Source organism: Pseudorca crassidens, chromosome 13 (assembly GCF_039906515.1).
Source record: "Pseudorca crassidens isolate mPseCra1 chromosome 13, mPseCra1.hap1, whole genome shotgun sequence".
Lineage (NCBI taxonomy): Eukaryota > Metazoa > Chordata > Mammalia > Artiodactyla > Delphinidae > Pseudorca > Pseudorca crassidens.
The window spans coordinates 2,548,041-2,574,438 of NC_090308.1; the positions used below are offsets into that span (position 1 = coordinate 2,548,041).

The following is a 26,398-nucleotide window of genomic DNA, read 5'->3' on the forward strand; positions in this document are numbered from 1 at the left end:
GCAGAGGCGTGATTTCTGTTGTCCAGACCCTAAAGTCACATTCCTAAGTAAAATCTTCAGGTTATTTCAAACTTTGAGTCCAGCCAAAGACAGGCTTGGGAAGAGGAAGAGTGTCCTCGACGTGTGTGTCTCTAGGCTGAACCCCGATGACCGAACATGTTTGGAATTTTAATTAGGCATCCCTTAGCCTGTTTACAGATTCGAATTCTTCTCCCCTGTAGCTGGAATGAACACCTTCTGTAGGATGGAGGGCCTTGAAGTCACCTTAAGACGTTAGCCCAGCCCCTGGTGATAAGCACAGCTCCTTAGTCAAATGCTGTGCGTTTGGAGATTAACAAGTGACTTTTTTTTTTTCTGGTTGCGTTTTGAGGTTGGTGATGGGAACATCACTTCCTCTGGCTGAATCGTAAAAGTTGCACAAAAGGTTGCCAGTTCCCTTCTTTCAGTGTTTACTGAAGGGCTTCCTGAAAGCTAGTGAAACTCCTCAAATTATTGAAAATCATGTGGAGGTTTATGTTTAGAAGCAGAAAACGGCCAGGCTTGGTGAGTGTCCGTGTAACTGTCCTCACTAAGGAGCTACCGTCAACGAGGCCCTGTGACTTAAAGGAATTTTCTTCACTTTCTGCTCCCACAGGGCAAGTGTGACCCAACCTCGCTCGAGACAAAGGCAGCCTCGTCAGCTGAGGTAAGCAGCGCTCACGTTGGCTTATCTTCCTGCGTGCAAATGTCAGTTACATTTTTTTAATGTTAAACGTGAAGTCTTTTTCAATTTTCTTTGGTTATTTTACGCTGCCCGAAGTCCAGCAGAGCCAGCTGTGGTGCGCTTTCAGAAGAGCACAGCCCTACACAGTACAATTTAAATTCTTTGATGTTCTGCGTGAAACACAGAAACGCGAGTTGTGTAATAACGTCTTTGTACGGCAGGGGTCTGCCTTGTGCGTCAAACTGGGAAAGTCATCCTGCTTTCCCAGGAAGACTGAGAGTTTTATTCTGAGTCTGTGGGCCATTGGGGGTATCATATATGTGATTTTATGTGCAGCCATTCTTTTAAAACTCTATTACGTGCCTTCACAATACGCTGGCGTTAAAAGCAGCAAGTGAGATATCAAAGCAAGGCAGGGCCGCGATGCCGGGTGTCGCATGCCGTCTGCCTGGGGATTGGTGGGCTGGCGGCCGGCCAGCTTCAGGATCCTACTGCATGCGTGTTGAGGGTCCATCAGAAGCTTTTGTAGGAATTAGGCCTAAAACGAATTGTTTTAGATGGAGGTAGATTTCTCGTAGTATTTCAAGCAGCTGTCTGGTTCGAATACTCACATTATAAATAAGGAATTTTATGAGGCGGTTTTCTGGGTGTTTTGTTTCTCCAGCTCCCACGATCCCAGCCATAGTAGTGCTACGTGTACTAGCAAAGCCGAGGCACCTGTGATTGTCGGGGCTGCAGATTCCCCACAGGCACGGCAGGTGCGATGGGCCCGTTCCCTGTAGCTACCAAACAGGTCACAGAAGCCAGGGTTCAGGTCAGGCTTATTTAATCTACGTGATTGCGTCAGACTACGTTCTGTTCCTCCTAGACAGAAAGACTCCTGGTTTTCGGCATATTGGCATCTTTCTAATAGTCCTGTTTCACCAGCCTTGTCAAGGTGGTGGGCCCCCTGGAACCCGTGCAGGTCGGGAGCTGCTCCAAGAAGGGACGGCTTCTCAGCAACTCACCGTGGGTCGGGGGTCCCCAGGGGCTGTGCGGAGCCTCAGTAGTTCCAGGACCTGTATTCCTGGAGCAAAGGAGGCTGGGGCTGTGAGTGGCCGAGCTTGCATTTGGTTGCCGGTATGCGTGCAAACAATGCTTATCACCGAATGCCAGGGTTTTACTTTTACACGCTTGGGCTTTTCCTCTCTGGGTCTGACTGTATTTTTATCAACAGCCCAACTTGGTTGAAAAAAAGGTCCTCGCTGCTGTCAGCCTGTATGAGTTAGATTTCCTTATTAGACATAAAAATTGTGTCCGTAGAATTAAAAATTAATGTTTTTTACATGGCTATATAAAATCAAGGTGGTTCTAATTATTTTAGCTAAGTGACTAGATAGATGTCAGGACTATTTTGAACTGCGTCCTAATTTTAGTAAACTCAGGAAGCAAAGTGAGTTGTGGCACGACATTGACCTTTTGTACTTTTCTCATAACCTTTTCTAGGTCTAGTTTATAACCTGTTCAAGGAAAGCATAATTAAGCTCTAGCTGGTGATTCTTAGTAAAATTTCATTTGGCTTTATATGGAAGCACACAGATGTGGGAGCGACTGTGTGTCTGTTGGAAAAATCAAGTCTCATCGTATGATCCCCGTATAGACCAGCCACAGCGAACAGGAGTGACGTTTCAGGAGGAGCACGTTGCTCTTTTCTTGGTCGTAGAAATGAACGTAGGCAAATAAAAGGAGTCTGGTGGGTGATGGACTGGGTACTGGGGTGGGATAGAGATGCGGGGCCCTTGGGCATCATTTCCTCTGCAATCGATGGCCAGGCCTACAAGGTGTGACCTGTAAGAGCCACGGTCGGGACTGCAAAGCTTTTCACAGAGGGTGGTTGTTTCCATCAGGCCTGGGTCACATCCTAGTTGAGGCTTCTGGGAGCCCGGGAGCAGCTGCTGGGGGTGGCCTGCTCCCGTCGAGGACTCTTAGCCCTCCAGTGGGTGAAAATGCTTGGCCGTGTTTTCAGATCCACCTTGAATATGATGAGTAGGAGTCCCTTCTTATATTGAGGATGAAACCCACGAATCAGGCCTGGGAGCACCTGAAAGCGTGGAAAAGGTCCTAGGACAGCCATGGATCACAGCAGTTTTCCTTTCCCTCTCTCTCTCCCCCTCTCTTTCCTTATGTATTTTTAATAAGACTTTGCAAAACTCTGTGTTGAACAGATCGTTACACCAACTGAGAGTATTAGAGGGGCTCCTGTTTAAAATCCTAACACAGATTTAGCTGCTGGGGTGTGAGCACGTGCTCCTTACAACTTTGATAGGAAATACAATGATATTTTACCAGGAATGTCGTGGAAGATGCTGATTGGCTGACACAGCGATTAGTCATTTGCATCTTTCACATGATAACCGCCCCCCTCCTCCTGTTTTAACAGCAAATTGAATTTCCTCTTACTCTATTATGGTTTCACTCTTTATTTGGTTTTATAAGAAGAAATTTAAAAAGGAGACAGAGGAGGTTAAAATTCCAAGGGGAGGACATTTCTTTGCCCAAGCACTCACCCTGCACAGGACAGAAGGGTGGCTTCTTTAGGGCAGCTTCTGCCCCTGTAAGGGTGGTTTTGGTCTTTTCCCTCTTTTTCCTCTTTTTTTTTTTTTTTTAACTGCTGTGGAATGAACACACATGCCCTTTTTAGAGAGTGGATTGTTCAGTGAGCTATTGATTGGGCGGAACTTTATAAGAAAGAAAAAGCAATTGTTCCCTCAGTTTCCTGCTGTTTGGAGCAGAGGAATGAGGCCAGTCCTGGTCATTACTGTGCAGGACTTGAGGCCAGACTGCAGCTTTACCAGGGGAGACGAGGACAGACATACAGTTTTGCACGAAGATGAAAAGCAAGGCCAAGGCTGTGCCCGGTTGTGAGATCAGGCCCTGTGCCGCACACGCACCTGTCCACCGCCTGCCTGACATCAGGGTGTGTGTGTGTTTGTGTTGTGCCTGTTTGGTGTTTTTTTTTTTTTAATATAAATTTATTTATTTATTTGTTTTTTATTTTTGACTGCGTTGGGTCTTCGTTGCTGCGTACGGGCTTTCTCTAGTTGCGGCGAGCGGGGGCTACTCTTTGTTGCGGTGCGCGGGCTTCTCATTGCGGTGGCTTCTCTTGTTGCGGAGCGCAGGCTCTAGGCACGCGGGCCTCTTCAGTAGTTGTGGTGCACGGGCTTAGTTGCTCTGCGGCACGTGGGATCTTCCCGGGCCAGGGATCAAACCCATGTCCCCTTCATTGGCAGGCGGCTTCTTAACCACTGTGCCACCAGAAAAGCTCTGATGTTGTTTTAATTCCTAATAATTTCTGAAACAATCCATTCTTTTGCCAGATACCTCAGTATGCAACTAAATAAGGTGGTGACTCAAACTTAACCCTTTGAAAAGAAACTTAGTTAAAACTCTGCTGGTGTGCGTGGAACATGGTGGCCACTCAATAAATATTGGTGGAATATTAATCCGGCCTCGCCTCTTTTCCAGAATTCCTGGCGAGTGGAGGCCTGGCTGAGACACTCCTGTATGACAGACAGTCCCCTGCTGCATCACAAAGGAGCTTTCAGTTTCGCAGTTTGAAAGGGGAGCATGGGCTGCCTTCTCTTTTCTGTTTTGCCTTGTAATGGCCATGCCTTAAGCTCCTCATCCAGGACCATATTGATCCTCTGAGGATGTGGAGCCCTGGAATAAGGGTGATTTTTCTGTTTTACTGCGTCTTTTTCATCAGATCTTTTCTTGCCTCTGCCCTGAATCCTGAAGCGTATGAATTGATGCTCACAGGTGCACTCTGCGTGTTGGTAGTGTTGATGAGGTGACGGTGATGGGTGACATTAACAGATGTGTGAAGCAGAGGGAATCAAAGGCAGGAATCTGGGTTTTCAGTCTGTTTTCAGGGACAGAAGTTCTACCATGGAGCTGAGCTGCCTCCACCTCCACTAACTCAGCTCCGGGTTAAGGCTCTTCCCGCATTCAGGCCACAGTGGGTGTGTGGACGTCTGTGCAGGGCAGGGGTTACATTGCCTCCCCCGCCCCATCGCAGACCTGGGGCAGGTAAACGAAGGCACATCAGGACTGCAGTGTCACAAGGATGGGTGCAGACATCTCCACGGGGCAGGTGGGGCACCAAGGGACGGTTCCAGAGCAGTGGTGGTAGCAGAGGAGATGCCTACAACTAAAAAGAAGCACAATGCAACCTCTGCACTTTTTTTCATTCCCTCCTTGAACAGTCACGAAAGAGACAAATACAGTCTCATTCCTATATTTCTGTAGTTGTAGGACGATCTCTCCCAGTCTGCATGTAGCCCTTCAGTGGAAACTAGCTAAGTATTCAGAGGCATATGTGGAGCTAGGAATATCCTTTGATCGAGGTCATACTTTTAAATTTCCTTTGGGGATATCTGGGGAAAAAACTAAACATTAATTTTAGGGAAAAACTCACCCCAAATTTTAACGTATTCAGCTACAACTTACTTCCCATCCCCCAACCAAAACTGACAAAGTTTACAGGCCAAAAAATCCCAGAATTCCTAAGCCTGTTCATTATGTTCTAGGATCCCAGGTGATCCTTTTTTCTTCCTCATGCTTTTCTATAATTTCCAAAGAAATCTAAACTACTAATGCAATAATCATATCTTAAGAAATAATTAGCCAAGACTCAAGTCATCCTAAAAATATTAAAATAACTGTAATCATTGGGTGATGATTATATTACAGATGTCTGGGATTTAATAACAGATGGCTAACACTAATAGCTTACATAATTTCACCAACTGAAGGGGAAGTTTAGTGGCATTTAGTGACAAATGGCATGAAAAAAAGTAGTCAGTTCATTAATTGACAAGTCATTGCGATTTGCTCTGCAGCATAAGAGTTGTCACCATAATTATACACCCAAGCAACCCAAAGGGTTTGAGATTTCTGCTTGACATTTGCAGTTCACCTTGTAAATGTCTCAGTCATAATCAGGGCTGTAATGACATTGCCCTGTGGCGAATCAGAGAAGGAGGAAGTGCTCTGTTTATTTCTAACGGCATTAGGACTGTGCCGTCGTGAAGGCCAGCACCTCACTTCCTACTCACTCCCTCCACTCATCAGAGCTGTGTACCTACCATCGGTCAGGCAGCTTCACGGGGTCACTGTTTCCTTACTGTTGTTACTGCTCGTACAGACGAGGGACTGGAGGTCAGTACAACCAAAAGGTGACGCTTAGTCTTGTGTCTTTCAAACAAGCAGGAAGCTTTTCAGTTCTCTCTTCTAAATGCCAGCTCGCCATCTTACACCTGGTACTGCAGTTTAGGGTAGCATTTTCTAAATCATGGTCTCATGGGGGAAAAAAGAGCCATGGGAAATCATAGCTATCTTTTATAATCTCGTAAAAGTTAAACAAAGCTACTATTGTTTTATTACAAGTTGGCCTTGTATGAGGCTCTATACTAGTGTGCACCTGGCCTGTCGATCAGCTACAGATGCAGTGACTCCAGGGGGGATTAAAAATGTCAGAGTGGAGGGGCTTCCCTGGTGGTGCAGTGGTTGAGAATCCGCCTGCCAGTTCAGGGGACATGGGTTCGAGCCCTGGTCCGGGAAGATCCCACATGCTGCGGAGCAACGAAGCCCATGCACCACAACTACTGCGTCTGTGCTCTAGAGCCCTTGAGCCACAACTATTGAAGCCCGTGAGCCACAACTACTGAAGCCCATGTGCCTAGAGGCTGTGTTCCGCAACAAGAGAAGCCACCACCATGAGAAGCCCGTGCACTGCAGTGAAGAGTAGCCCCGCGCACCACAACTAGAGAAAGCCTGCGCACAGAAACAAAGACCCAACGCAGCCAAAAATAAATAAATAAATTTATTAAAAAAAAAAAATGTCAGAGTGGGGAGCTGCTTGGCCGGCCAGCCGTACCTGACGCACCTGCGGAACAGCAGCCAGCAGTGGCCCCGGCGACGCCCGGGAGCTTTCCCCAGCCCTTGGTTTTCTGTGGAGCATAGCCTGGGAAACACAACTTACTGGGCTAGAGATGCCCCAGGCCTTAACGATGTCAACACCCGCGACTGGTTCAACAGAAAGAGCTCTCCATACTCCTTTCTCGGAGGCATAATGTCGCCCTAGTCCTGTGGTGCTTCTCATATGATTTTACTCGGGGATGCTTCCCTTCCACAGCACACAGCGACCGTTCTTCATACCGTTCGTTACAGCACTGGCTTTGGCCAGCAGTGTGGTCACGTTGTAGGATGAGAAGAGGACCAGACCGGAAGCTCACGGACCTGGGGCGCAGTCCTACCCTCGCCCCCCTCGGCCACTTGGTAAATATGACTTCGGTTAGAGGCCAGGTCACCTGGCTGGGTGGCTGTGAAAGGATGGAGCTGAACAGGAGATAAACTGTCAGATCTTCTAAGTACTTAGTTTTTCTTCCGTGTGTATATTTATACATATACATAAACACACACAGATATACTCTCTCTATAAATACATAAATGTATAGTATACAAATGATACGTTCACAAACATGTAGATATATTTGTTGCTCATGGTCTCCAGATTCTTCTCACAAACGTTCCGCTCGCGTTATTAGAAGTTGCTCATGCGTCATCAAGGGTTTCCACTGCACTTTTGAGAGTGTTGACCCTCCAGCTCCAGTGCTTGGGGAGGCTCACGGCCCTGACTCGAGCGGGTGGTAAAAGGCCAGCATCCCGCCGCCCCCGGTCCTGCACACCTGCTGGCGGTGGGCTGACCAGCCTTCCCGTCGGGACGTCCCCGCGTGTCGGCTTCGCCCCTTCCCACCCCCAGCCCTCTCTGTCTGCCTGTGACCTACTCCGGTGGCTTCGATCTCACCACAGCCGCTCTTATGAGAAGGGAAACGTGCTCCGTGTTGCTAGATCCCCTGCATGACCTCCTGGTACGTTTCCAGCTTGATCTTCCAGCAGCGGCGGTAGCGTGGACCACACTCCCTCTCGGGAACGCCCGCTCCCTTTAGCGGTGGTGGGTCAGGCCCCTGGCTTCCCCTTGCCTTGTGGTTCTTCCTTGTGGGCCCTCTCCTTTGGGTCCCTTTCTTCCACCCATCCCTGAAGTGTACCTAAACCCCAATGTGCTCTCAGCTCCCGTGCGCCAGGAGGGCCATCTATACCCCTCCCCCACTGGGGGTCACCAGCCCCTGAGCAGTGATCCCCAAAGTGCGGGTGTGACCACATGCTCGGTATTAAGACACTGACAGCAGCCCTGGTGTCCGCAGACTCCACACATGTCCCTTCCATTTAGAACTCTGCGTGCTTTCCACTCTTTCTAGCTAAACAGTAAGAATCCTAAAATGAATGATCTTAGAGGAGTTCTTGAAAAGCATTATGTGTGATATAATCAGTATTGGATGGTGGACGTGTGGACAAAAACCGAATCGTGAGGTCGTAAATTTGAGGAAAAATCTTTAAAGGACTACTTGATATTTTGCTCTTTCTCAAAATAAAAGGACATTTGTATCTCTTGCTTTGTTGATTTCTTTGGTTTTTATTATTTATTTATTTTTTGTTTTCCTTTAATTTGTTTAACAAACCCTTGTATAATACTTTTATGTCCCAGGCACTGCTCTAAGCACCTTACAGACATTAACTCTTTAATGCTCATATCCGTATGAAGTAGTCACCGTGATCGTTACTGTGTCCGTTTTACAGGTGGGAACACTGAGGCAGTTACTGCTCAGGGTCGCACAGCCGAGGGTGGAGCTGAGACTTGAACCTGAGCTCTGTGGCTTTAGGGTCTTAGCCCAGTGATGGTGCTAAGTTGTAGACATTTGCCAAAATCAAAGACGGTTTTCTCCTGTGATTTCTTTTGTGGAAGTAAATAACACTTTTACATTCTCTTCATATAACCCTTTGATGACTCAAAAACGATTTGAAATTACTCTTAGCCTCCACTTTTTCCATGCTAACCAAACGACATCAGGCAGGGTTCAGCTAAGCCTGAAAGTCAGGAACTCTGAGGCAAGAAATCGGGCTCCTCCTAAGATCCTGCTCTTTGCTCCAGGACCTCTAAGTCAGCGGGTCCCCAATTTTTTTTTTTTTTTTTTTTTAGTATGAGACTCCTTGTTTAAAATAAAAACAACAATAGTAAATCACAGACCGCCCACCCACATCACAGTGGTTGCGTTTTTGTTATCCATGCATTGAGCAAAGCTGCATGAATCCTTCAGTGCCTCTAAATGAAATGAATTGATTCATCGTGGTGTTCATACTTGCAAGCTATACCACGTGTATATTTATTTTTTATTTTATTTTTTAAAGGGCTTCAAATGCTTGGCTTTTTATTTATTTATTTTTGGCTGTGTTGGGTCTTCATCTCTGTGTGAGGGCTTTCTCCAGTTGTGGCAAGCGGGGGCCACTCTTCATCGCGGTACGCGGGCCTCTCACTGCTGTGGCCTCTCCCATTGCGGAGCACAGGCTCCAGACGCGCAGGCTCAACGGCCATGGCTCACGGGCCCAGTTGCTCCGCGGCATGTGGGATCTTCCCGGACCAGGGCTCGAACCCGTGTCCCCTGCATTAGCAGGCAGATTCCCAACCACTGTGCCACCAGGGAAGCCCATGCCCTTTTAACGTCACTTGCACTCCTGATCCCAGCTGTGAGGACTCAGCCACGTGGTCCCATCCTAACCAACCCGCCTGCATCCTGGGCCTGGGAAGAGGAAAGACGTGGTGAACACATGGGGTGGCTTTGGACACTACAGCTCTGAGATGTCTGTCTGATCCCTTGGGGGCCCAGAGAAGTGGAATTCTAGGTTTTGTAAAGGAAGCCACGGCCTGATGCTTCAAAGTTGACATTATGGTGTCATGGAAACACAAGATGGGCGCTGTTTAGGGTGGGGATGGCGGTTTATTTCCTGGGCTGGATCGTGCCAGCATTTTTGATTCGGCTGCTGGAGGGCAGATGCCCAGTCTGATAGCGGTTCCTTTCAAGCAGGGACCAGAGAACAGTGGTAGCTGTTTTTCAAAATAATTTCTCTTAAAAATGTATTTGGAAGATGAGTAAGCCAAGATTGTCATGACAATTTTCTATGGCATAAAATAAAAGGCAATTTCTTGCTATAGTCACCATGGCAACATTCAGTTCACATACTTATACATACCTGCCGTTAAATTCCATCGGCAGTGAAGGGTTTCTATTGCAAAGCCACTAGATCTGACATGACCGTGGCTTAGCCAGAGACCCAAGACCCCATCTTTTTGCTAATGCATTTTCCAAAGGACTAAGCCCGAGATAATTACCTTTTAATTCCTGTGGAAGTTCGAATTGAACTGCAGTTAGGATAGTGTTACAAAGAGTCTGATAATTTTAGGTCGGGGTTGTTCAGACAGACAGATACAACGTTTACTTGGATAAATGCGTGTTAATCAATTCTCCTATTCAGGAAAAAGAACGTATAGAATATGTGCTCCAGAAGCAATGGAATGAATGATAAGTTGTTCTGGAAGAACAAATTTCCTGGAATAGCAACCACTTGAGAAACAACAACTGTGCTTCAGCCATTTTCATTTGATTGGAAAGATGTGTTTAACATATTAAAGGACGAGATGAGCAGGGCTGTGCACTGCCCCAAATCTGGGCCATTTCTGTCCATTTCAGTCTTGAATATCCTCTTTATCTTCAATTCCTTCTTTTCAGGCCCTGTCATTTTATACCAATATATTTTTACACCCACACCCTCAACCATGACTTGTATTATCCGTCACCTCAAAAGCTGATTGGTAGTTTTTTCATATTTCATGTTTAGGTCTTCAGAGGAGGAACCTGTTTACGTATTAAAAAGCAGCTTAAAAAAGGAAGCTCTTAAGCAGCGAAGGTCCACCTCTGAGCTGCTGCTCTCCTCTCAGAGGTTGCTTCGATGCTACACTTGCGTGCTTCTGGCTGTACCGAGACACAGCTTGACGCACAGCCATACAGGGCTGATCGTTCTGGAGGGAACATAGGGATTCAGTTTTCACAGGGAAGGCAAAGCAGACTTTTCTGTTACCCACATGGGACATACTCCAAGTTGGCCTGCAGCAGATGGAGAGAGAAAGTGCATGTGCATGGGAGAGCGTGCACCTGTGCACGTGTGTGCACGTGTGCACGTGTGAGTGTTGTGTGCGTGCGTGTGCAGGTGTGTGTGTGCATGTGTGAGTGTGTTTGTCTAGGCGTCCATGTGGAAGAATTACTTAAAGGACTAATAACACCGGATAACGCAAACCTTGCACAATCGGTGCGCATTAGTTGACCCGGCGCCACCTGAAAAAATAAGCCACCGTTTTTCATTTTGCCCTCTCCTCTATCTGTCGCCTTCTCTCAGTGCCTGGGGGTGCCTTTCGCGCGCCGGCAGGTGGCAGGTGTGCTGCGGCGAGGGGCTCACAGCCCGCCCCTCGTGGCGTCTCTGAAAATTTCCCAGTTTTGAACACTTGACTCGGTCCACGTGGACTCCGGCTTCGGCGATTGGGCCGGAGGCCGGGTACACCTGTTGAGGCTGCGAGCGCTGCGCGTTAACTCTGCGAGGAGACGGACGCGGGCAGCCTGGAGGCTGGTTCTCCGCTCCTTACCCCCCGGTGGGCGCGCAGGCCGTCTGGACTGCGGCCAGAGCACGTGCGTCCCGCCGCCAGAGCCCTGCCAGCCCCGCGGACGTCCTCTGCTGGGGGAGGGGAGGGGCGAGGACGGGTCGGGGGGAGGGCGGGGGGCGTGGTCCTGGGCGGCGGCCGGGATGCAGGATGGGAGGAGGCGGCGATGCGGGATGCGGGACGCGCGATGGCTCAGACCAGCCCAGCAGCTCCTGGGCCTGCGGACGGAGGGGACGGAGGATGATCGGCCTGCCGCGCAAGAAGCTGCAGAAACTGTTTCTCAGAAAGGTAGGGCAGCCCTCGCACTAGAACTGGGGTCCGGGGAAGTTTTGACGGTTTTTATTTTCTGCTGGGAAACTGATAATGTGACAGAGATCTTGGCAGGTGAAGGGCAAGTTCGAAAGTTGTTTTCTGGGACAGAGTGAAATTCTGTGTGTCCTTAAATGTGAAAGGGTCATAGGTCACAGATGGAGGCAAAGAGCAGGTCAGCAGCTGGGGTGAAGGCGGTCGCCCTCTTTTTGAGGTTGTGTTACAGCCCGAATGGATTTAATCTTATGCTCTCGTGTGCTTTCACAGTCGAGGGGAACCGGGGCCACTCAGTCATTTTCCTGCAATTTTAGAAGCGAAGGGGAGAAAATGTGACAAAGTTGATGTTTATTGAAGCTGTTACTAAAAGGTAAAGTTACTGAAAGGTGAAGAGAATCAGATTTAGAAGTTTGCCCTTAAAAACATTTTTTTTGCCTTTTTTAGAACGTTTTTATTGTAGAAAAATATACATAACATAAAATTTACCATTTTAGCCACTTTCAGTGGCATTAAGTACATTCACATTGTTGTGCAGCCGTTACCACTGTCCGTCTCCAGAACGTTTTCGTCTTCCCGAACTGAAACTCTGTGCCCATGAAATTATAACTCCCCATTCCTTCTGCCCCACCCTGCCGAGTTTGCCCGTTTTTAAGTGAAATAACTCAAACACATAATAGTCATATGTAATAAGTATGCCTCAGATTACAGTCCAAACCAGGTCATGCAGAATAATTCCTGCAGTCTGTTCTCTGGATTTGTTAGAGAAATTACTTTGAATTGTATCTCATATAACTGTCTTTAAAAACGATAGGTGTGAAATACAGGGTTTTAAAAATCACAGACATACGCAGGGGTATAGGATTTGCGAGTCATAACACTTTTTTGAAGAAAATCTGTGACTTTCCAACAACGTGCATATAACTTTTCTTAAGTTGGGGAAGAAATGTTCTGATTCTCTTGTTTTAGTAACTATCTCTAGGTGTGCATATGCATATATTGCAAACTGTGGTTAATAAATATTCTTTGTGTGTAGATCTGTATGCATGAAAATATAATATTGAACTAAACTTATGTTTCACTTTAAAATCACTCCTGAAATAATATTTCTAATGATTTTATAAGGGGAAATGAAAGTCGTTTCCTTCCAGTTTGGGGGTGAAGGAAACTGAGGCATTAAGGAACGGGCACGTGCCCGCTTTCAGAAGCAGGAACAGATCTGCTTGTAAAAGCCGCACCCTCTGGCTCCCAGCCCCTCACCCACCCAGCCCTTACGTCTGCGACGTCCTTGCCCTCATTCGCCATGTGGCCCTTTGCTCTGATGTAAGTGAACCTCACATCTCTGGGAGTATTTCCTTACTGAAACCCCTTCTTATTCCCAAAGACATCGATAAAGTCAGCAGATATATTCCATAAGAGATTAAAAAGTGAGTAAATGCAGATATTGAGGCAAAGGAAGCAAGGCACAGCAGGCTGGGGCCAGCTCTGAGCTTGCTGGCTTCCCAGGGGTGGACACAGTGTGAGCTCACACCGCAGACAAAAGCCCAGACCCAGTTGTTCGGGTGGACACATCTCTTTCTGTCCCTGAGCCCAGAGAGGAGCACCTCCCGCGGGTCCTCCTAAAGAGGGCACCACGTAAATGCAGTGAACGGTATGCCTAAGGGTAGCCTCTGTGAAGTGCAGCACGTTTCTCAGTAATGCCTTTTGTAATGCTGTGAATTGTAAGCGGAGGGGGTCAGACCAAAGTACAGAGCAGAAAAGCACTTCTATCCAAAGTCAGCTGTATGTGGTTCAGGTAAACAGCTCTCTGGAGAGCTGCATCATCCAGGGACATTTGAAGCTGTCTGATGTCACACCCCCAGACAGTTCTCCGCAGCTTTGGGGAGGAAATCCATAAATTTTGTTAGGATTTAGTTTGGGTTCCTTGACAAGTACAGGAGTGCAGATTCTCTATGTGGCAGGTTACGAGGAGGGGCTCATGACATTTGGAAGCTGGAAGAGGTCTTAGAAATCTCACAGCCCATACACTTCATTTTCTAGATGAAGAGACTGGGGGCCTGAGAAGCTGAAATGCCTTTTGCCCAAGATCACAGGGTGAGTGAGTGGCAGAGCCTGGGCCAGACCTGAAGCTTCGGACACCCACTCCTGAGCTCTTCCCTTTATCCCATGGTGGGGAGGGTTCAGCAGAGCCGCTCGAGGGCTGGAAGTGTGTCTCCCCGCCTGTGTCAACCCTGTGTGTATTATGGGGCTGCTGACCCTGGAGTGACCACGCTGTCCCAACGGGCTAGCGAAGGCAGATTCCAAATCCCTTGCTCAGGAGGGCACCTTCCGTATACAGACCAACCACCCCGAGCCCACACCTAACCATTCGCTCTGTGGCGCTCTCCCACTCCAGGCCACCGTCCCCTGCCCTGATCACCCCAGGGCCAGGTACCCGACGGCTGGGGACAGCCCCAGGAGGGGTTCAGACTAGCCTGTGCTGAGCTTTGCTCACCCAGCCGTGCCTGTTCCTTCCCGTGGAAACTACAGTAAAGGCTCACCCCCGCCCTCCTCCCAACCCGCCCTCCTCCCACCTCCTGACTGGCCGGCCTCCCTCCGTGGTCCTCCCCACACAGGGAGCCAGGGGCCTCCTTCCCTCTTGGGAACTGTGGGTAACAAACCGTCTTCTCAGTGGTCGTTGTCTCCTGATCCACTGGCCTGGCCATACCTAAATAATAATAATGAAACCTGGACTTTAAAACACTGTTAGTTGTTTTTGAAACTTTCAGCACGTATGTTGTGGGCAATGAGACAGTAGTAGGACCAAGTTCCTGAAATTGAGAAACCACTCCAGGTGAGGACGGGCACAGGAGTGACTGTAATGAAGGCAAAGACCACACAGATTCTGCTTTAAGGAGAGGCTGCGGTGCTACGTGCCCTGTCCTGCGCCGGGCTGAGATAGCTAAGGGCTGCAGGTCTGGGGCCGCCCAGCCTGGGGGGCAGCAAAGGAGTGCGTTACAGGTGAAGTGCGCAGCTGAGCAAAGGTGTCTCCCAGAATCTGGGTTCCTCATCATTGTTGCGTTGGATTACTAGGTTACTGACACTGATCTGTCCTAAAATTTCAGGTAGGTGAGCATCTTCATGTTTCATGGTTAACCCCTGATAGCCCACGGGCAAAGCAGTCCTGGATGTTTTTCCAGTTTCACAGATATTGAGGGCTGTTTCACAGTCACACTGTCTGTAATAATAATAGGAACTTCGTGATAGTCGCACATCACGTTAACAGTCTACGTAATTAGCAGTCCAAGTGGGTTTCCAATGATGTGATGGGTTCCCATGCTGACAACAGTTCATCTTTTCCCTGTGGGTCCATTTCCAAACTCAGAGCCATCTGAGTCGGTATGTTTTGTGCTTCTACAACATGAGAAAAGACAGCTGTGGAAGAATGTTGCATAGGGTCATCCAGAGACGGTGATTTTTATATAAATATAGGACACTTTGTGTTTAATGAAGGATGAGAGGAAAACTTCTGACAGCGTCATGCACAGCTATTTTGTGATATAAAGTGTAAGCAAAGTTTTGACTTGCTCGGATTAGGGAGGAGAAATGTAATTGTGTTGTCTTAAAAACGTAAAATTGTGACAGATTTCTACCACATTTAAGAGCCACGGACAGAGACGCATTTTTGTTTTTGTTTTTGTTTTTTTACGGTACGTGGGCCTCTCATTGTTGTGGCCTCTCCCGTTGCGGAGCACAGGCTCCGGATGTGCAGGCTCAGCGGCCATGGCTTACGGGCCCAGCCGCTCCGCGGCATGTGGGATCCTCCTGGACTGGGGCACAAACCCGTGTCCCCTGCATCGGCAGGCGGACTCCCAACCACTGCGCCACCAGGGAAGCCCCAGAGACGCATTTTAAAAAGCAGTTTATATTAGAGATGATGTGAAGACAGCTAATCCCAAACATTTGCTATTTGAATTGTTAAAAAGTGGCTGTAGAAATACATGACCCACGTCAAGGAGGAGAGGGCGGGGTCTGCAAAATGTATCCAATAAACATTTGCCAATTTATTGATTCTCTTTTCCCATGTTATCAATGAGAACTTACGTTCCGAGGAAGTTCACAGCAGCGAAGCTTCAGAGAAGCTGAAGAGACAGGGTTAAGAAGGTCAGCAGCTAGAATCCAGGGAAGAAAGGGTCAGTGTTCTTACTGTGGGTGTGACTCCAGTAGCTTCGGGGCCATCCTTGTGGCTCTGAAAACCCCTTGTTTGTGGCGGTTTGAAAACAGAGGGGAAAGAAACGTGGATCCACTTTCTGTCATGCAGGGTGGTATCAAGAAAATACTGAGACGGCCCCTGCCTTGGAAAATATAACAGAGATTTTAAGATATAGGGTTTTTACAGAGATTAATTTTCTGAAGTTATGGCTAAAGTTTTAGTTGCAAGAGGTTTATTTTGAAATGGACAAAGAAAATTGGGTGAGTCCCGCTATATAACCGTAAGAGATGGCATCTCCTTGCTCTGCCTGAGGACGATGGTCCGTCCCCTCCATAAATACTTACTGATGGGGCACTTGATTTGCACCAACTGGGGTCTAGGGGTACAGCCCTAAAACAGACAGGTGGGCTTACGCTCAGCAGCTTACAGTCTTGCAAGACAGTCAGCCCCTGTGCCCTAGATAAATGATGCTGAGGAGTGAGATGCAGAACTAGCATAACTGCAGACGAGAGGAGTTCGTTTCTAATGCAAGGGAAACGGCATCTTGTTTCTGCCCTCCGCAGTGACTACACCCACAGAATAAACTTCAGGATTGGGCCCTGCGTATCAGAGCAAGTAGGCCGGGTGCAGTTGGTGCATGGAAATATTTAGCTCCTAGCAGAATACATAAGGCTTGCTACGAGGATCAGGGATGGGGCCTCGGCAACCTCCCAAGTAAATCGTCCCCAAGAGCATCCATCCATCTGGCCCAGAGTTCACCAGGAAATGAACCGACACCAGCACAAAACTGTGGGGAGGATGTGGGGGGGAGCGGTAATCTCAACAGATAGTAAACGGTCTCCAAGGCCAAGAATCATCCTCTTCTGCGGTAACCTTATCACTCACTATGGATCTACCGTCCTTGAGTTAATTTAAATACTTAATAACTAATTAATATTCTATACCAGTGTCATCTTTTGAAGTAACTCTCTCCCTACAGGTTTGCTATCTACTGCATAAAATGAGATTTCTCTCTCTCTTTCTGTTTATTGTAAATTGTCTCCTTAAACTCAAGTGCCTCCTGCCGTTCTTGAACCTGAAGCAGCGGTTTTCAAAGACTGTCTGTGCTCTAGTTTTCCCTTCAACGTCGTGGGTGTGCTTCACAGACCCACGACTCAGAGGCTGTGCCCCTGTGTGAAGTCTCCAGCATGTGTACAGATGGGCCTTAGGTGGGTACTGCCCAGGTGACTAAGGCTAGCCCTGTCTGGAGGGTCACAGATTATTAATAACTAACACAGAAACGAAGTCTTTATGTAAAATGATATGCATCGATTGGATCTAGCTTCTAGTAAATGCACATGAGCCGTTGATACAGCCTTTAGAGCAAGATTTTTAAAATGTCAACAGCCAGGTGCAGATTAAATGCCCTCTTGTTTGGACAGGAAGAAAGCGGTAACTCGCAGTCTGCACAGCCCCTGCCTGGTCTTGCCTCTCTGTTCTTTAGGCCCCTTTTCATGAGATGACTGGCTTCTGCCTTTCAGGATTTTCTTTGCTCCTCGGGTATGACTGTGAACGTCAGGAAGACCATTCTGTTTGGTCTATAGATTTCCAGGAGTCTGTGCGTCTGTTTGGCTTTGCATAAAACCCCCTAAATCAGCTAAGTATTAGAATCCACTAGTGATACAAAATCCGGTGCATCTGGCTTGAGCAAAAAACGGGAACTTACGGGGCTCACAAACTGAAAACTTAGAAATCCGTGATTCAGAGTTCAGGGACACTCTCCATCCGGGCTCCTGGCCTGGGTGGGTTCTTCCCAGGCTCCACCTGGTGGCCGCCGGCTGTTTCAGACTCAGGTCCTCACACAGGCGGTCCAGCGGAAGACAGGGTCCTCGTCCCTGCCTGCTTTCAGCCTCTGGAATCTGTCACCGAAGGGCAGTTCTCCATGGGGACAGGCCCTGAGACAGACAGGCCCATACCAGCTTCAGGCTCCCCTCTGAGGGTTCAGGCACGTGCTGACCGTCTCCTGCAGTGGAGCAGATTGCCCGCAGCGAACCTAGAGAAGTCCCCCCGTGACTGGGGTTGACACAGGACTGTGCAGTCCCCTCCTCTGGAATAATCCGTCCCCTTGGCCTGTGAGATTCTCCATCTGATCGCTCCTGGCCACAGGGTCTTCCCACACCTCACCTACGAAGAATAAGCTGACAGCTTTTTTTTTTTTTTTAACATCTTTATTGGAGTATAATTGCTTTACAATGGTGTGTTAGTTTCTGCTTTATAACAAAGTGAATCAGTTATCCATATACATATGTTCCCATATCTCTTCCCTCTTGCGTCTCCCTCCCACCCTCCCTATCCCACCCCTCTAGGTGGTCACAAAGCACCGAGCTGATCTCCCTGTGCTATGCGGCTGCTTCCCACTAGCTATCCATTTTACGTTTGGTAGTGTGTATGTGTCCATGACTCTCTCTCGCTTCGTCCCAGCTTTCCCTTCCCCCTCCCCATATCCTCAAGTCCATTCTCCAGTAGGTCTGTGTCTTTATTCCCATCTTAGTCCTAGGTTCTTCATGACTTTTTTTTTTCTTAGATTCCATATATATGTGTTAGCATACGGTATTTGTTGAAGTCACAACTGTGAAGTTTTCAGGGCAGCGTGGGGTTTGCCGAACTAATGCTGTAATGTCTTATTTCTGTGCTGATTCCCCACTGACCCCAGGAGGCTGCCGTGACCTGTAGCTGCAGGTCTTAAGCCTGGTGAGCTCAGCGGTTTGCTGACACCCCAAGGAGGGACATTTCACACCTTCAGTGTGGCCAGGATGCAGCCCCACCTCTGTTTAGGGCAAATAGAATCTGTCCCCCGAGAGCTGTGCTTCCTCTCTGGATGTGATCCCACTCTACACAGCAAGAGGGAGATCGCACCCCTGGGCCAGTTTTGAGTGACTCAGCGCGGGGCGCTTGGATTTATGGGGTTTCCAGCTTCACGGGTCACAGCGACGCGGCAGGTCTGCTTTACTGCATCCGCCCCTTCCCGTGGGTGGTGCACCTGGAGGACCCTGTGTCGGGACACGGGCTTCCTTCTCGCTCTGGCCACCCCACAGCGGGAGGCCCCACTGTCCTTCTGCTGAGGCAGCAAAGACACCCAGCAGGAGGGTCCCTGGCCCGGGAGGGCCGGCGTGGGCGTGCACTGGGTGCCCCGCGTCCACACTGTGTCGAGGCCTCCCGGCAACCAGGGTGAGCAGGTTTGCCGTGTGAGGACACGGACTCCGTCTCGGGACTCAGGACGGGCGTTGCTGGGGGACGTGGAGGGGGCATCCTTAGCGCACAGTGGCCACTAGGCAGCCCTGTCATCCTGAGATTGTTGTCAGGCGCTCTGGGTACTACTGCCTGGCGCCATCCTCACTGGGCACCCGCGGGAGCACCACGAACGTGCCACGGCTCTTTCCTATCAGCCCCTGCCTTCTGAGCCATCTGTATTTGTAGGGACGATGCATTACCATCTCCACATTTGGTAGATCGTTTTAGACAGTGACCTGCTAGAGACTCTTTGCCAGGCCTGGAGTCCCCCAGGGCCTGAGGTGGGTGGAAGAGCATTGGCTGCACAGACCTGCGAGCCTGTAATGCTCACAGCAGTGGCCCTGGCCGTGCTCACCTGCTCCCTGAATGAGTGGCCAGCAGAGACTCAGCAAGTGGATCCAGTCCTTGTTAGGGGCTGAGCTATGCCCTCAAAGTCCACATGTTAGAGCCCTCACCTCCTGGGCCTCAGAATGTGACCATATTTGGAGAAGGGACCTTTGCAAAGGCGAGTAAATTAAAATGATGTCATTAGGGTGGGCCCTAATCCCACATGAGTAGCGTCCTTATAAGAAGGGTGATCGGAGCATAGACACGCACAGAGGGACGACCATGTGAGGACACAGGGGTAGGACAAGGAGAGAGGCCGGAGAAAGCAGCCCTACTCACACCTGGTCTCGGACTTCCAGCCTCCAGACTGTGAGATGAGGTGTCTGCTGTCCGAGCCCTCAGTCTGGCTGTTTGTTACGCAGCCCTCGCTGACTCATGCAGTGAAGAGTGCTGAGCAGGAAGGCAGAGGGCAGCGGGTGTTCCCACTGCCAGGACGCATTGCCCCGGAGGTTGGGGTGGTGGCCTCCCCTCCCGCGCTGCGTCCAGTCTGCAGCTGGAGTCCAACTTCAGGTTCCAGTCACTGGGCGCACTGGGGTGATGCCCCTGCGTCCTTCTGTAAGCGGGGACAGAACACCAGCAGGACCCCCAATCTCCCCGGTGTTCATGGCCTCGCCCTTAAGGACACGCAGTGTGTCTGAGCCGTCAGGTAGGTGGGTGCGGCCCCAGCCTCTCCGGCCGAGTCGCCATCCCTGCGCGCTCTCTGCCCTCCTCCCTGCGCCCCTCTACCTGCGGCTCCGGCTCTCCGTGGGGCAGAGAGCCGGCCCGGTTCTTTCTCCTGCCTGTTGTCGTGGAGGCCTGTGTTTTGAAAGGCAGGAAATACCCCTGGGACGCTAATTGCTCCAGGGGCCTCCCCAGGCGACGGGCTCACAGTGGTTGCCAAGCTTCCGTGTGTTGGCATCAGCAGCCACCATGGCCCACGACCAGCCTGCCTGTCCAGCTCAGGGGGAGCGACCCCGGCCCAGGCCTCAGGGAGCCACCTCGGCTGCAGGGGTGTGTGTCCTCGGGGACTCTTTGAAGAGGAAAATGCAGGTCAGTGGATGGTGTTAGCTGAGCACAGGGGGCTGTGTGCCGGGAGCAGCCGGGTGGTGCTTGCTGTCTACCCAGGGATGAAGGAGCAGGGATCACCTGTAGAAACCCAGATTCTCGGGGGCGGGTAGCGATGACCTCACCTGAGATGCTCTGACGCCCTAAGGCCCCAGCAGGACAGGCCTTCTGACAGCAGGAGCTGGTGCGCGAAGGAAAATACTCAAAACTCCCTTGTCCCTCCGAATCTCCGTTTTCTCTACTTCTGCCTCGAAGGGAGACGAGGCCCAGCCCAGATGGGGGGCCAGGGCCTGCATAATGTGGGCCTGGTCTGTACTGGGTCCCATGGTGGAAAAGGTGAGGAGGGACAAGGAGAGGCCCCCTTGCAGCATCTGTGCCCATAGGACGATGCACAGATCCGCTCAGTAAGTCAAAGCCTCGTCAAATCCTCGTGCGGGTCTCGCTGTACCAAGGGTCCCGAGGGAGCAGGGTGCCCCCCCCCCCCCCCCGGGTGCAGGGGGCATAGTGTGCTCTCCGCAGAGTAGCAGGGCTGTTGCTATGTCAACCGGGGGCCACTGACTTCCTCTGCCTGTTCAAGTATGCACGGCCAGAAGCATCTGCCCGATGGTGGTTTTTGTTTTTGTTTTTAATGTTTTATTGGCGTATGGTTGATTGACAATGTTGTGTTAGTTTCAGGTGTATAGCAAAGTGAATCGGTTATACGTACACATATATCCAGGCTGTTTTTAGCTTCTTTTCCCATATAGGCCATTGCAGAGTATTGAGTAGAGTTCCCTGTGCTCTACTGCAGGTCCTTCTTAGTTATCTATTTTCTATATAGTAGCAGATGGTGGTTTTATATCCCACAGGCCTTAGGCCACGGGCCGCGGTGAAGCACCGGAATTCGTAATGCACTTAGATCCAGGCCTGTTCTGCACTCTGCCTGGGCGTCTGGCTCCGTGGTTTCCCACGGGTACTGCTCTCCAAGTCCTCCCCAAGGGGCCAGTCCCGCCATGTGGGCCGAGGGGTCCTCGCCTGCCACGGGGCCTATGAGCCTGAGATGCTGGGACATAAGCTCTCCTGGGCGCCTTCCTGGAGGTGGTGGCTCGGTCCTCAGACGGTGCCTCGAGGTTCCCTGTGCGTCCCGTTGTGGGGCTGACAGCTCGGCCCCGTGCAGGAGGGTAGTTCTAGTCTGCCCTGGCTCTGGGCCTGCCTACTTTCTCAGAGAAATATGCGGAAACAAAGTGCAGAAAAGCCAGCTCGGGTGGCAGCGCGAACAGATCTTTCTTGTCTTCTTTTTCCCTATCAGAATAGTCTTTGGGGAAATACATTAGCTTTTTTTTTTACAATTCCTTAGCTCCATCATAAATGTCTTGGGGAGAATTCTGGCGCTGGCGGGCGGATGGCTGGTCGCGGTCTGTCCCAGCGCCTGTATCCCCAGCAGCTCCGCTTCCTTCCGGGACCCTCCGTGGTGTTGGGGTCTCTGCGTGTCGCCCCACCGTGTGGGTACAGGCACCACCTGGAACGTGGTTTGTCCTTGTGCTCTCATTCCCCGGATGGAAATTACATTTGAGTAAGCAATTCATTAAGTGAACGTTGTAAGTAGTAAAAGTATACGGCCTGAGACGGTGATGCCCTGGAGAAAAGTAAAGGGCAAAGAAGGAATAGAGCTGGGAGGGAGGGAGGCTGAGGCGCGAGTGGAGGGGTGAGGGTCCAGGTGCAGCCACAGGCACGAGCACCCGGAGGAGGGTGGGCTCTGTCTCTGCCCTCACACGGCTGCTGGGTTGGGCCCTTCCTCGCTTGCGCGCGGGGTGGGTGTGAGCAGGACCTGAGTCATCAGCACATTCTTAATGACAGGAGGACCCTAATTATCCCGGTTCAGTTAGGTGTGTGCTCGTTAGGGGCTGTTGAGTTACTCAAGTGCCAGCTTGTTTGTTTTTGTGAGTTTCCATTTTCAATTAGGAGGAAGTTAAATTTAGGGACCTGTAAAGGATGATTTGACGTTCAGCGTCTGAACTCAGATAAAACACTCAGTACCCACCGCGCCAGAACAACATAGAGTACGTTTGCTTCAGATCGTGTTAAAATCAACCAGAGCCCCCTTCGAAAACCCCCTCAATCCCACCTGCCACCCAGTCCCCGCCAAAGGCAGCCACTGGCTTCAGTTGGACGTGTGGTCGGTCCCTCTTCTCCACATCTTTGTGTTTTAAAACATACGTATAACCAATCTGTGTATAAACAGCAGGTGGAATTGTTTTATGCGTTTTCAGTATTTCATCAGTGGAATTACAGTGCACAGGTTTTTCTGCCACTGCGTTTTTCCTTCAACATGTTACTGATTGTTTTCTCGTTCCCCTTGATGGGCACTCACATTATCTCCAGTTTTGGGCTGTTAGACACGACTGCAGTGGCAGCCCGAGTTTCCTGCAGTTACAGCCATAGGAGTGGAATTGCATCGTAAAGTATGTACATTTTGAACCTTATTAGGTGCTGCCAATTGCTCTCTGTTTCAGTTTCTACTAAGTGGGAGAGGACTTGGTGTCTTCAGACTTTTTTAAACATTTTGCCAAACTAGTGCATGAAATATTTTGTGTTTCTCTGTTACTGGTGAGGTTGGGCATTTATTGAAATATTTTGTTGGCCATTTGGGTTTCCATGTGAATTGTCTGTTCACGTCCTTTGTGTATTTTTCTGTTGGGTTATGTCTTCTCCTTAATGATCCCTGACGTTCTTTATAAACTTTAGACCCTCATCCCTTGTCATTAAGGCTCCGGATAACTTCACGTGGTTTGCTGTCGTTAACTTTGCCTGTGTGCGAGGTCTTTTGCAATACGAAGGTTTTGAGCTCTTCAAACCCATCAGTATTTTTGTTGTTTTTCTCTTTGTTTGTCATTTAAGAAGTTCTTTCTACCTAAAAACATAAAGACCGTCTCCTTTTTCTCCTAATACTAAATTATTGTACTAAATTTGATTTTGTATATGGTGATATAGGAATCTAATTTTATTTTTCTTGTAGAGAGACACTTATTCTCTGTGGATCCATTGAACAGTCCACCTTTGAGTTGCCTCTTTTTCTCTCTGTACATTTTAGGTGCTATGAGCCCCTTAGCCACCAGGGAGGTAAACAGATGATTAGGCTGAAAATTATTTTTGACATAGGCACTAGGACACGTGATCATTCTGAATCATAGTTTTCAACCATGCTGGACTGGAGTCAGATTGTTTCTTAGGATGCAGAAGAAGAGGCATTGAATGTGGACCCGAGCCGGGCAGATCACACCTGGTTACTGTGTTGTGCTCACACCCTGTGCTCTGCAGGGAACAGAAACCAGGAGGGGTTCATAGATGTCTTAGGGGCACCCTTCCCCCACCTGCTAGAATGTAAGGGCCTTGGACATGGGCCTCGGCACTTGGAGCAGGCCTGGCCCTGGAAGGGGCTCCGTAAATACTTAGTGACTAAGTTCCTGTAAAGCATGTCTTATAGGAAACAATGAAGGAACTGGTGTCGTAACGTGCAGGAAAGAGCACAGTAAAAACAGGCTAGGTTTCCAAGTATCTGGCCATTTTGTGGAGAGGGGCTCTGGATACCGTGCGTGCAGTGGGCAGAGGCCGTGGGGAGGCATGTCTGGCTCACACGAAGCTCTTCTCAGATTTGGAGCCTTCCCAGGATGCAGTGACTCACCTAAGTGGACATGTGTGTCCCGTCCTGGGGGTTTACGTGGGGTGGCATTGGCCAGAGGGCGGGCTGTGCAGAAGTGTGAGTGTCCTCCGTTACCCTGGAGGTCCTCAGCCCGAGGCTCCCGGTCCGTCAACAACAAGCTCCTTCTCTGTCCTCTGTGGAGTTTACAGGGTCCATGCTCTTCTGTCTCAGTCACCCGACTCAGGTACAGTGAAACCTTAAGAAATGGAGCCGATGGACTCCCGGTCTGGTCTAAATGGCGGTGCCCAGTTTTTAGAGAAAGCTCTAATAAGGATGTCCCTGATGAGAAGCTAGAGTGTTTTCATAAATGTTTAGGGTTATGCTGTTGACCTAACAATCATGCTTAAGTGATCCATTTGGGGATCCTTATACCTAGTGGGCTTCTTGGAGCGCATAATTCTATCTGACCGAGGATTTTTTGCATCACAGCTTTAAGTGACTTGCAGGTTTAGAACACTTTAAATATGGAATAGCACCGTGAAAAATATCAAGGCAAAGAGGAAATGTTAAAATTGGTGAAGACATGAGTTTAGACAAGTTAAATCTTAATGGCTCGTTGCAGACACTAAGCTTGTCCTGAGTTTTATAAGTATCTGCTATAACTCCTGTAAGTTTTATTTCTGATGTTAGGGTTTATTTTTCCTCCCTCTCCATTTAAAAATAACCCTTGATTTCTTCTACAGTCTCCATTGAAACAATATTGCTGGCGTTTGTATGAGACTGTTCACTTTTTTTTTTTTTTTTTTTGCGGTACGCAGGCCTCTCACTGTTGTGGCCTCTCCTGTTGCGGAGCACAGGCTCCGGACGCGCAGGCTCAGCGGCTATGGCTCACGGGCCCAGCCGCTCCGCGGCATGTGGGATCTTCCCGGACCGGGGCACGAACCCTTGTCCCCTGCATCGGCAGGAGGACTCCCAACCACTGCACCACCAGGGAAGCCCGAGACTGTTCACATTTTCAACCTGTATGTGTTTTCACAGATACTCATCTTGTAAACATACAATCGATGTGTCTGGGCTCTAATCACGCCCCTGTTGTGTTAGGCTCAGGATGTGTCGTGGAACCACTGGCAGGAAAGGACTGAATAACCTCTAAAGCCTTTGGGTATTTTCTTGCTGGCAGATCCCATTCCTGGAATCAAAGATTTCTCCTTCAGGACTTTTCTTTTGAAACTCCATGGATTGGTACCACCCAAGTTCTGTGTAAAAGTTTGCCGTCTCCCTGGCTCATCTCACTGTATCCAATTATGTAGATTTTAAACTCAAGAAAGCCATATTCTCTTTCATCTGTGAAGTGGGACCCATTCTGGTAATATAGCTTCTAGGGCTCTAGGGACAATGGAATTGGTCAAGCTTGGAAGACAGTTAAATATGCCGAAGTGTGAGGCAGCACCTGGCTCAGAGTCACCATGAAAGGCTCTAGTGTGAGCTGCTGCCAGCACTGCTGTCTGACTGCGACGGCCACAGTGGAGCCCCCTCTGTGTCATGATGCCTTGGCCTTCTTGCTGCCCAGTATCTGGCTCTGCTCTTGAATGGTCTTGGTACCTGGCCCTTCCCTTCTCCCTGCGCCTGTCCTTCCAAGTCCTCCTCCAAAGCTGGGCTCCATTGCCTTCCAGTAAGTAATGCATCTGGGGGATGGACCTATGGAATTTTCTGGAAGCGTTTCTAAAATGTTGGGAGACTTCCTCCCAAAACAGTAGTTTTTTAGGATTGTTGAGTTATAACTTTCCTTTCTGTCATTTTACTTATGATAATAGTGAACTGGAAACAACCTACATTAATACAGGATTATATAAGTATATGACTGTATCCTGTACATTAATACAGAATTGGAATATTCAACAATGAAATAGATATTGAAATGTTAGTTGATAAAAATATGCACATGTATGAAATGCGAAAGGCAAATTATGCAGTCATTTGGCAAAAATTATATTTTAATTAAAAATGAGTATTATCTATACATACAGATTCTAGAAGGATGTAAAAGACAATGTCAGAAGTGATTCTCTGTAAGTGGTAGTGTTACAGACTGTATACTTGGTATACTTTTTTCCCATTTCTTTTGTAATGAGAAATAGTAGTTTTTCTCATAATTGGAAAAATAAGGTTATTTCTCCTTATGAAAAAATTAATAAATAGGGTAAAATAAAGGGGATTTAAGGTTCATCTACGCAGGGAATATAATGCTTTCAGAGTATTTTCTGAGCAGTGAGGATGACTCTGCTTCTGTGGGCG

At 49.0% G+C, this 26,398-nt stretch overlaps 1 protein-coding gene across 2 annotated transcripts in view; it reads left to right on the forward strand.

The window, feature by feature from the left end:
* The window catches only part of RPS6KA2 (ribosomal protein S6 kinase A2), a 352,189-nt gene that overhangs the window by 56,301 nt on the left and 269,490 nt on the right, over nt 1–26,398 (forward strand). The window contains exon 3 of one of the 2 annotated variants that reach the window (XM_067701555.1): nt 635–685. In XM_067701555.1, the coding sequence (XP_067557656.1) occupies nt 635–685 (51 nt within the window). Of the gene's footprint in view, nt 1–634; nt 686–11,513; nt 11,577–26,398 lie in introns of those variants that run through there. The other variant, XM_067701561.1, reaches the window with a different exon arrangement.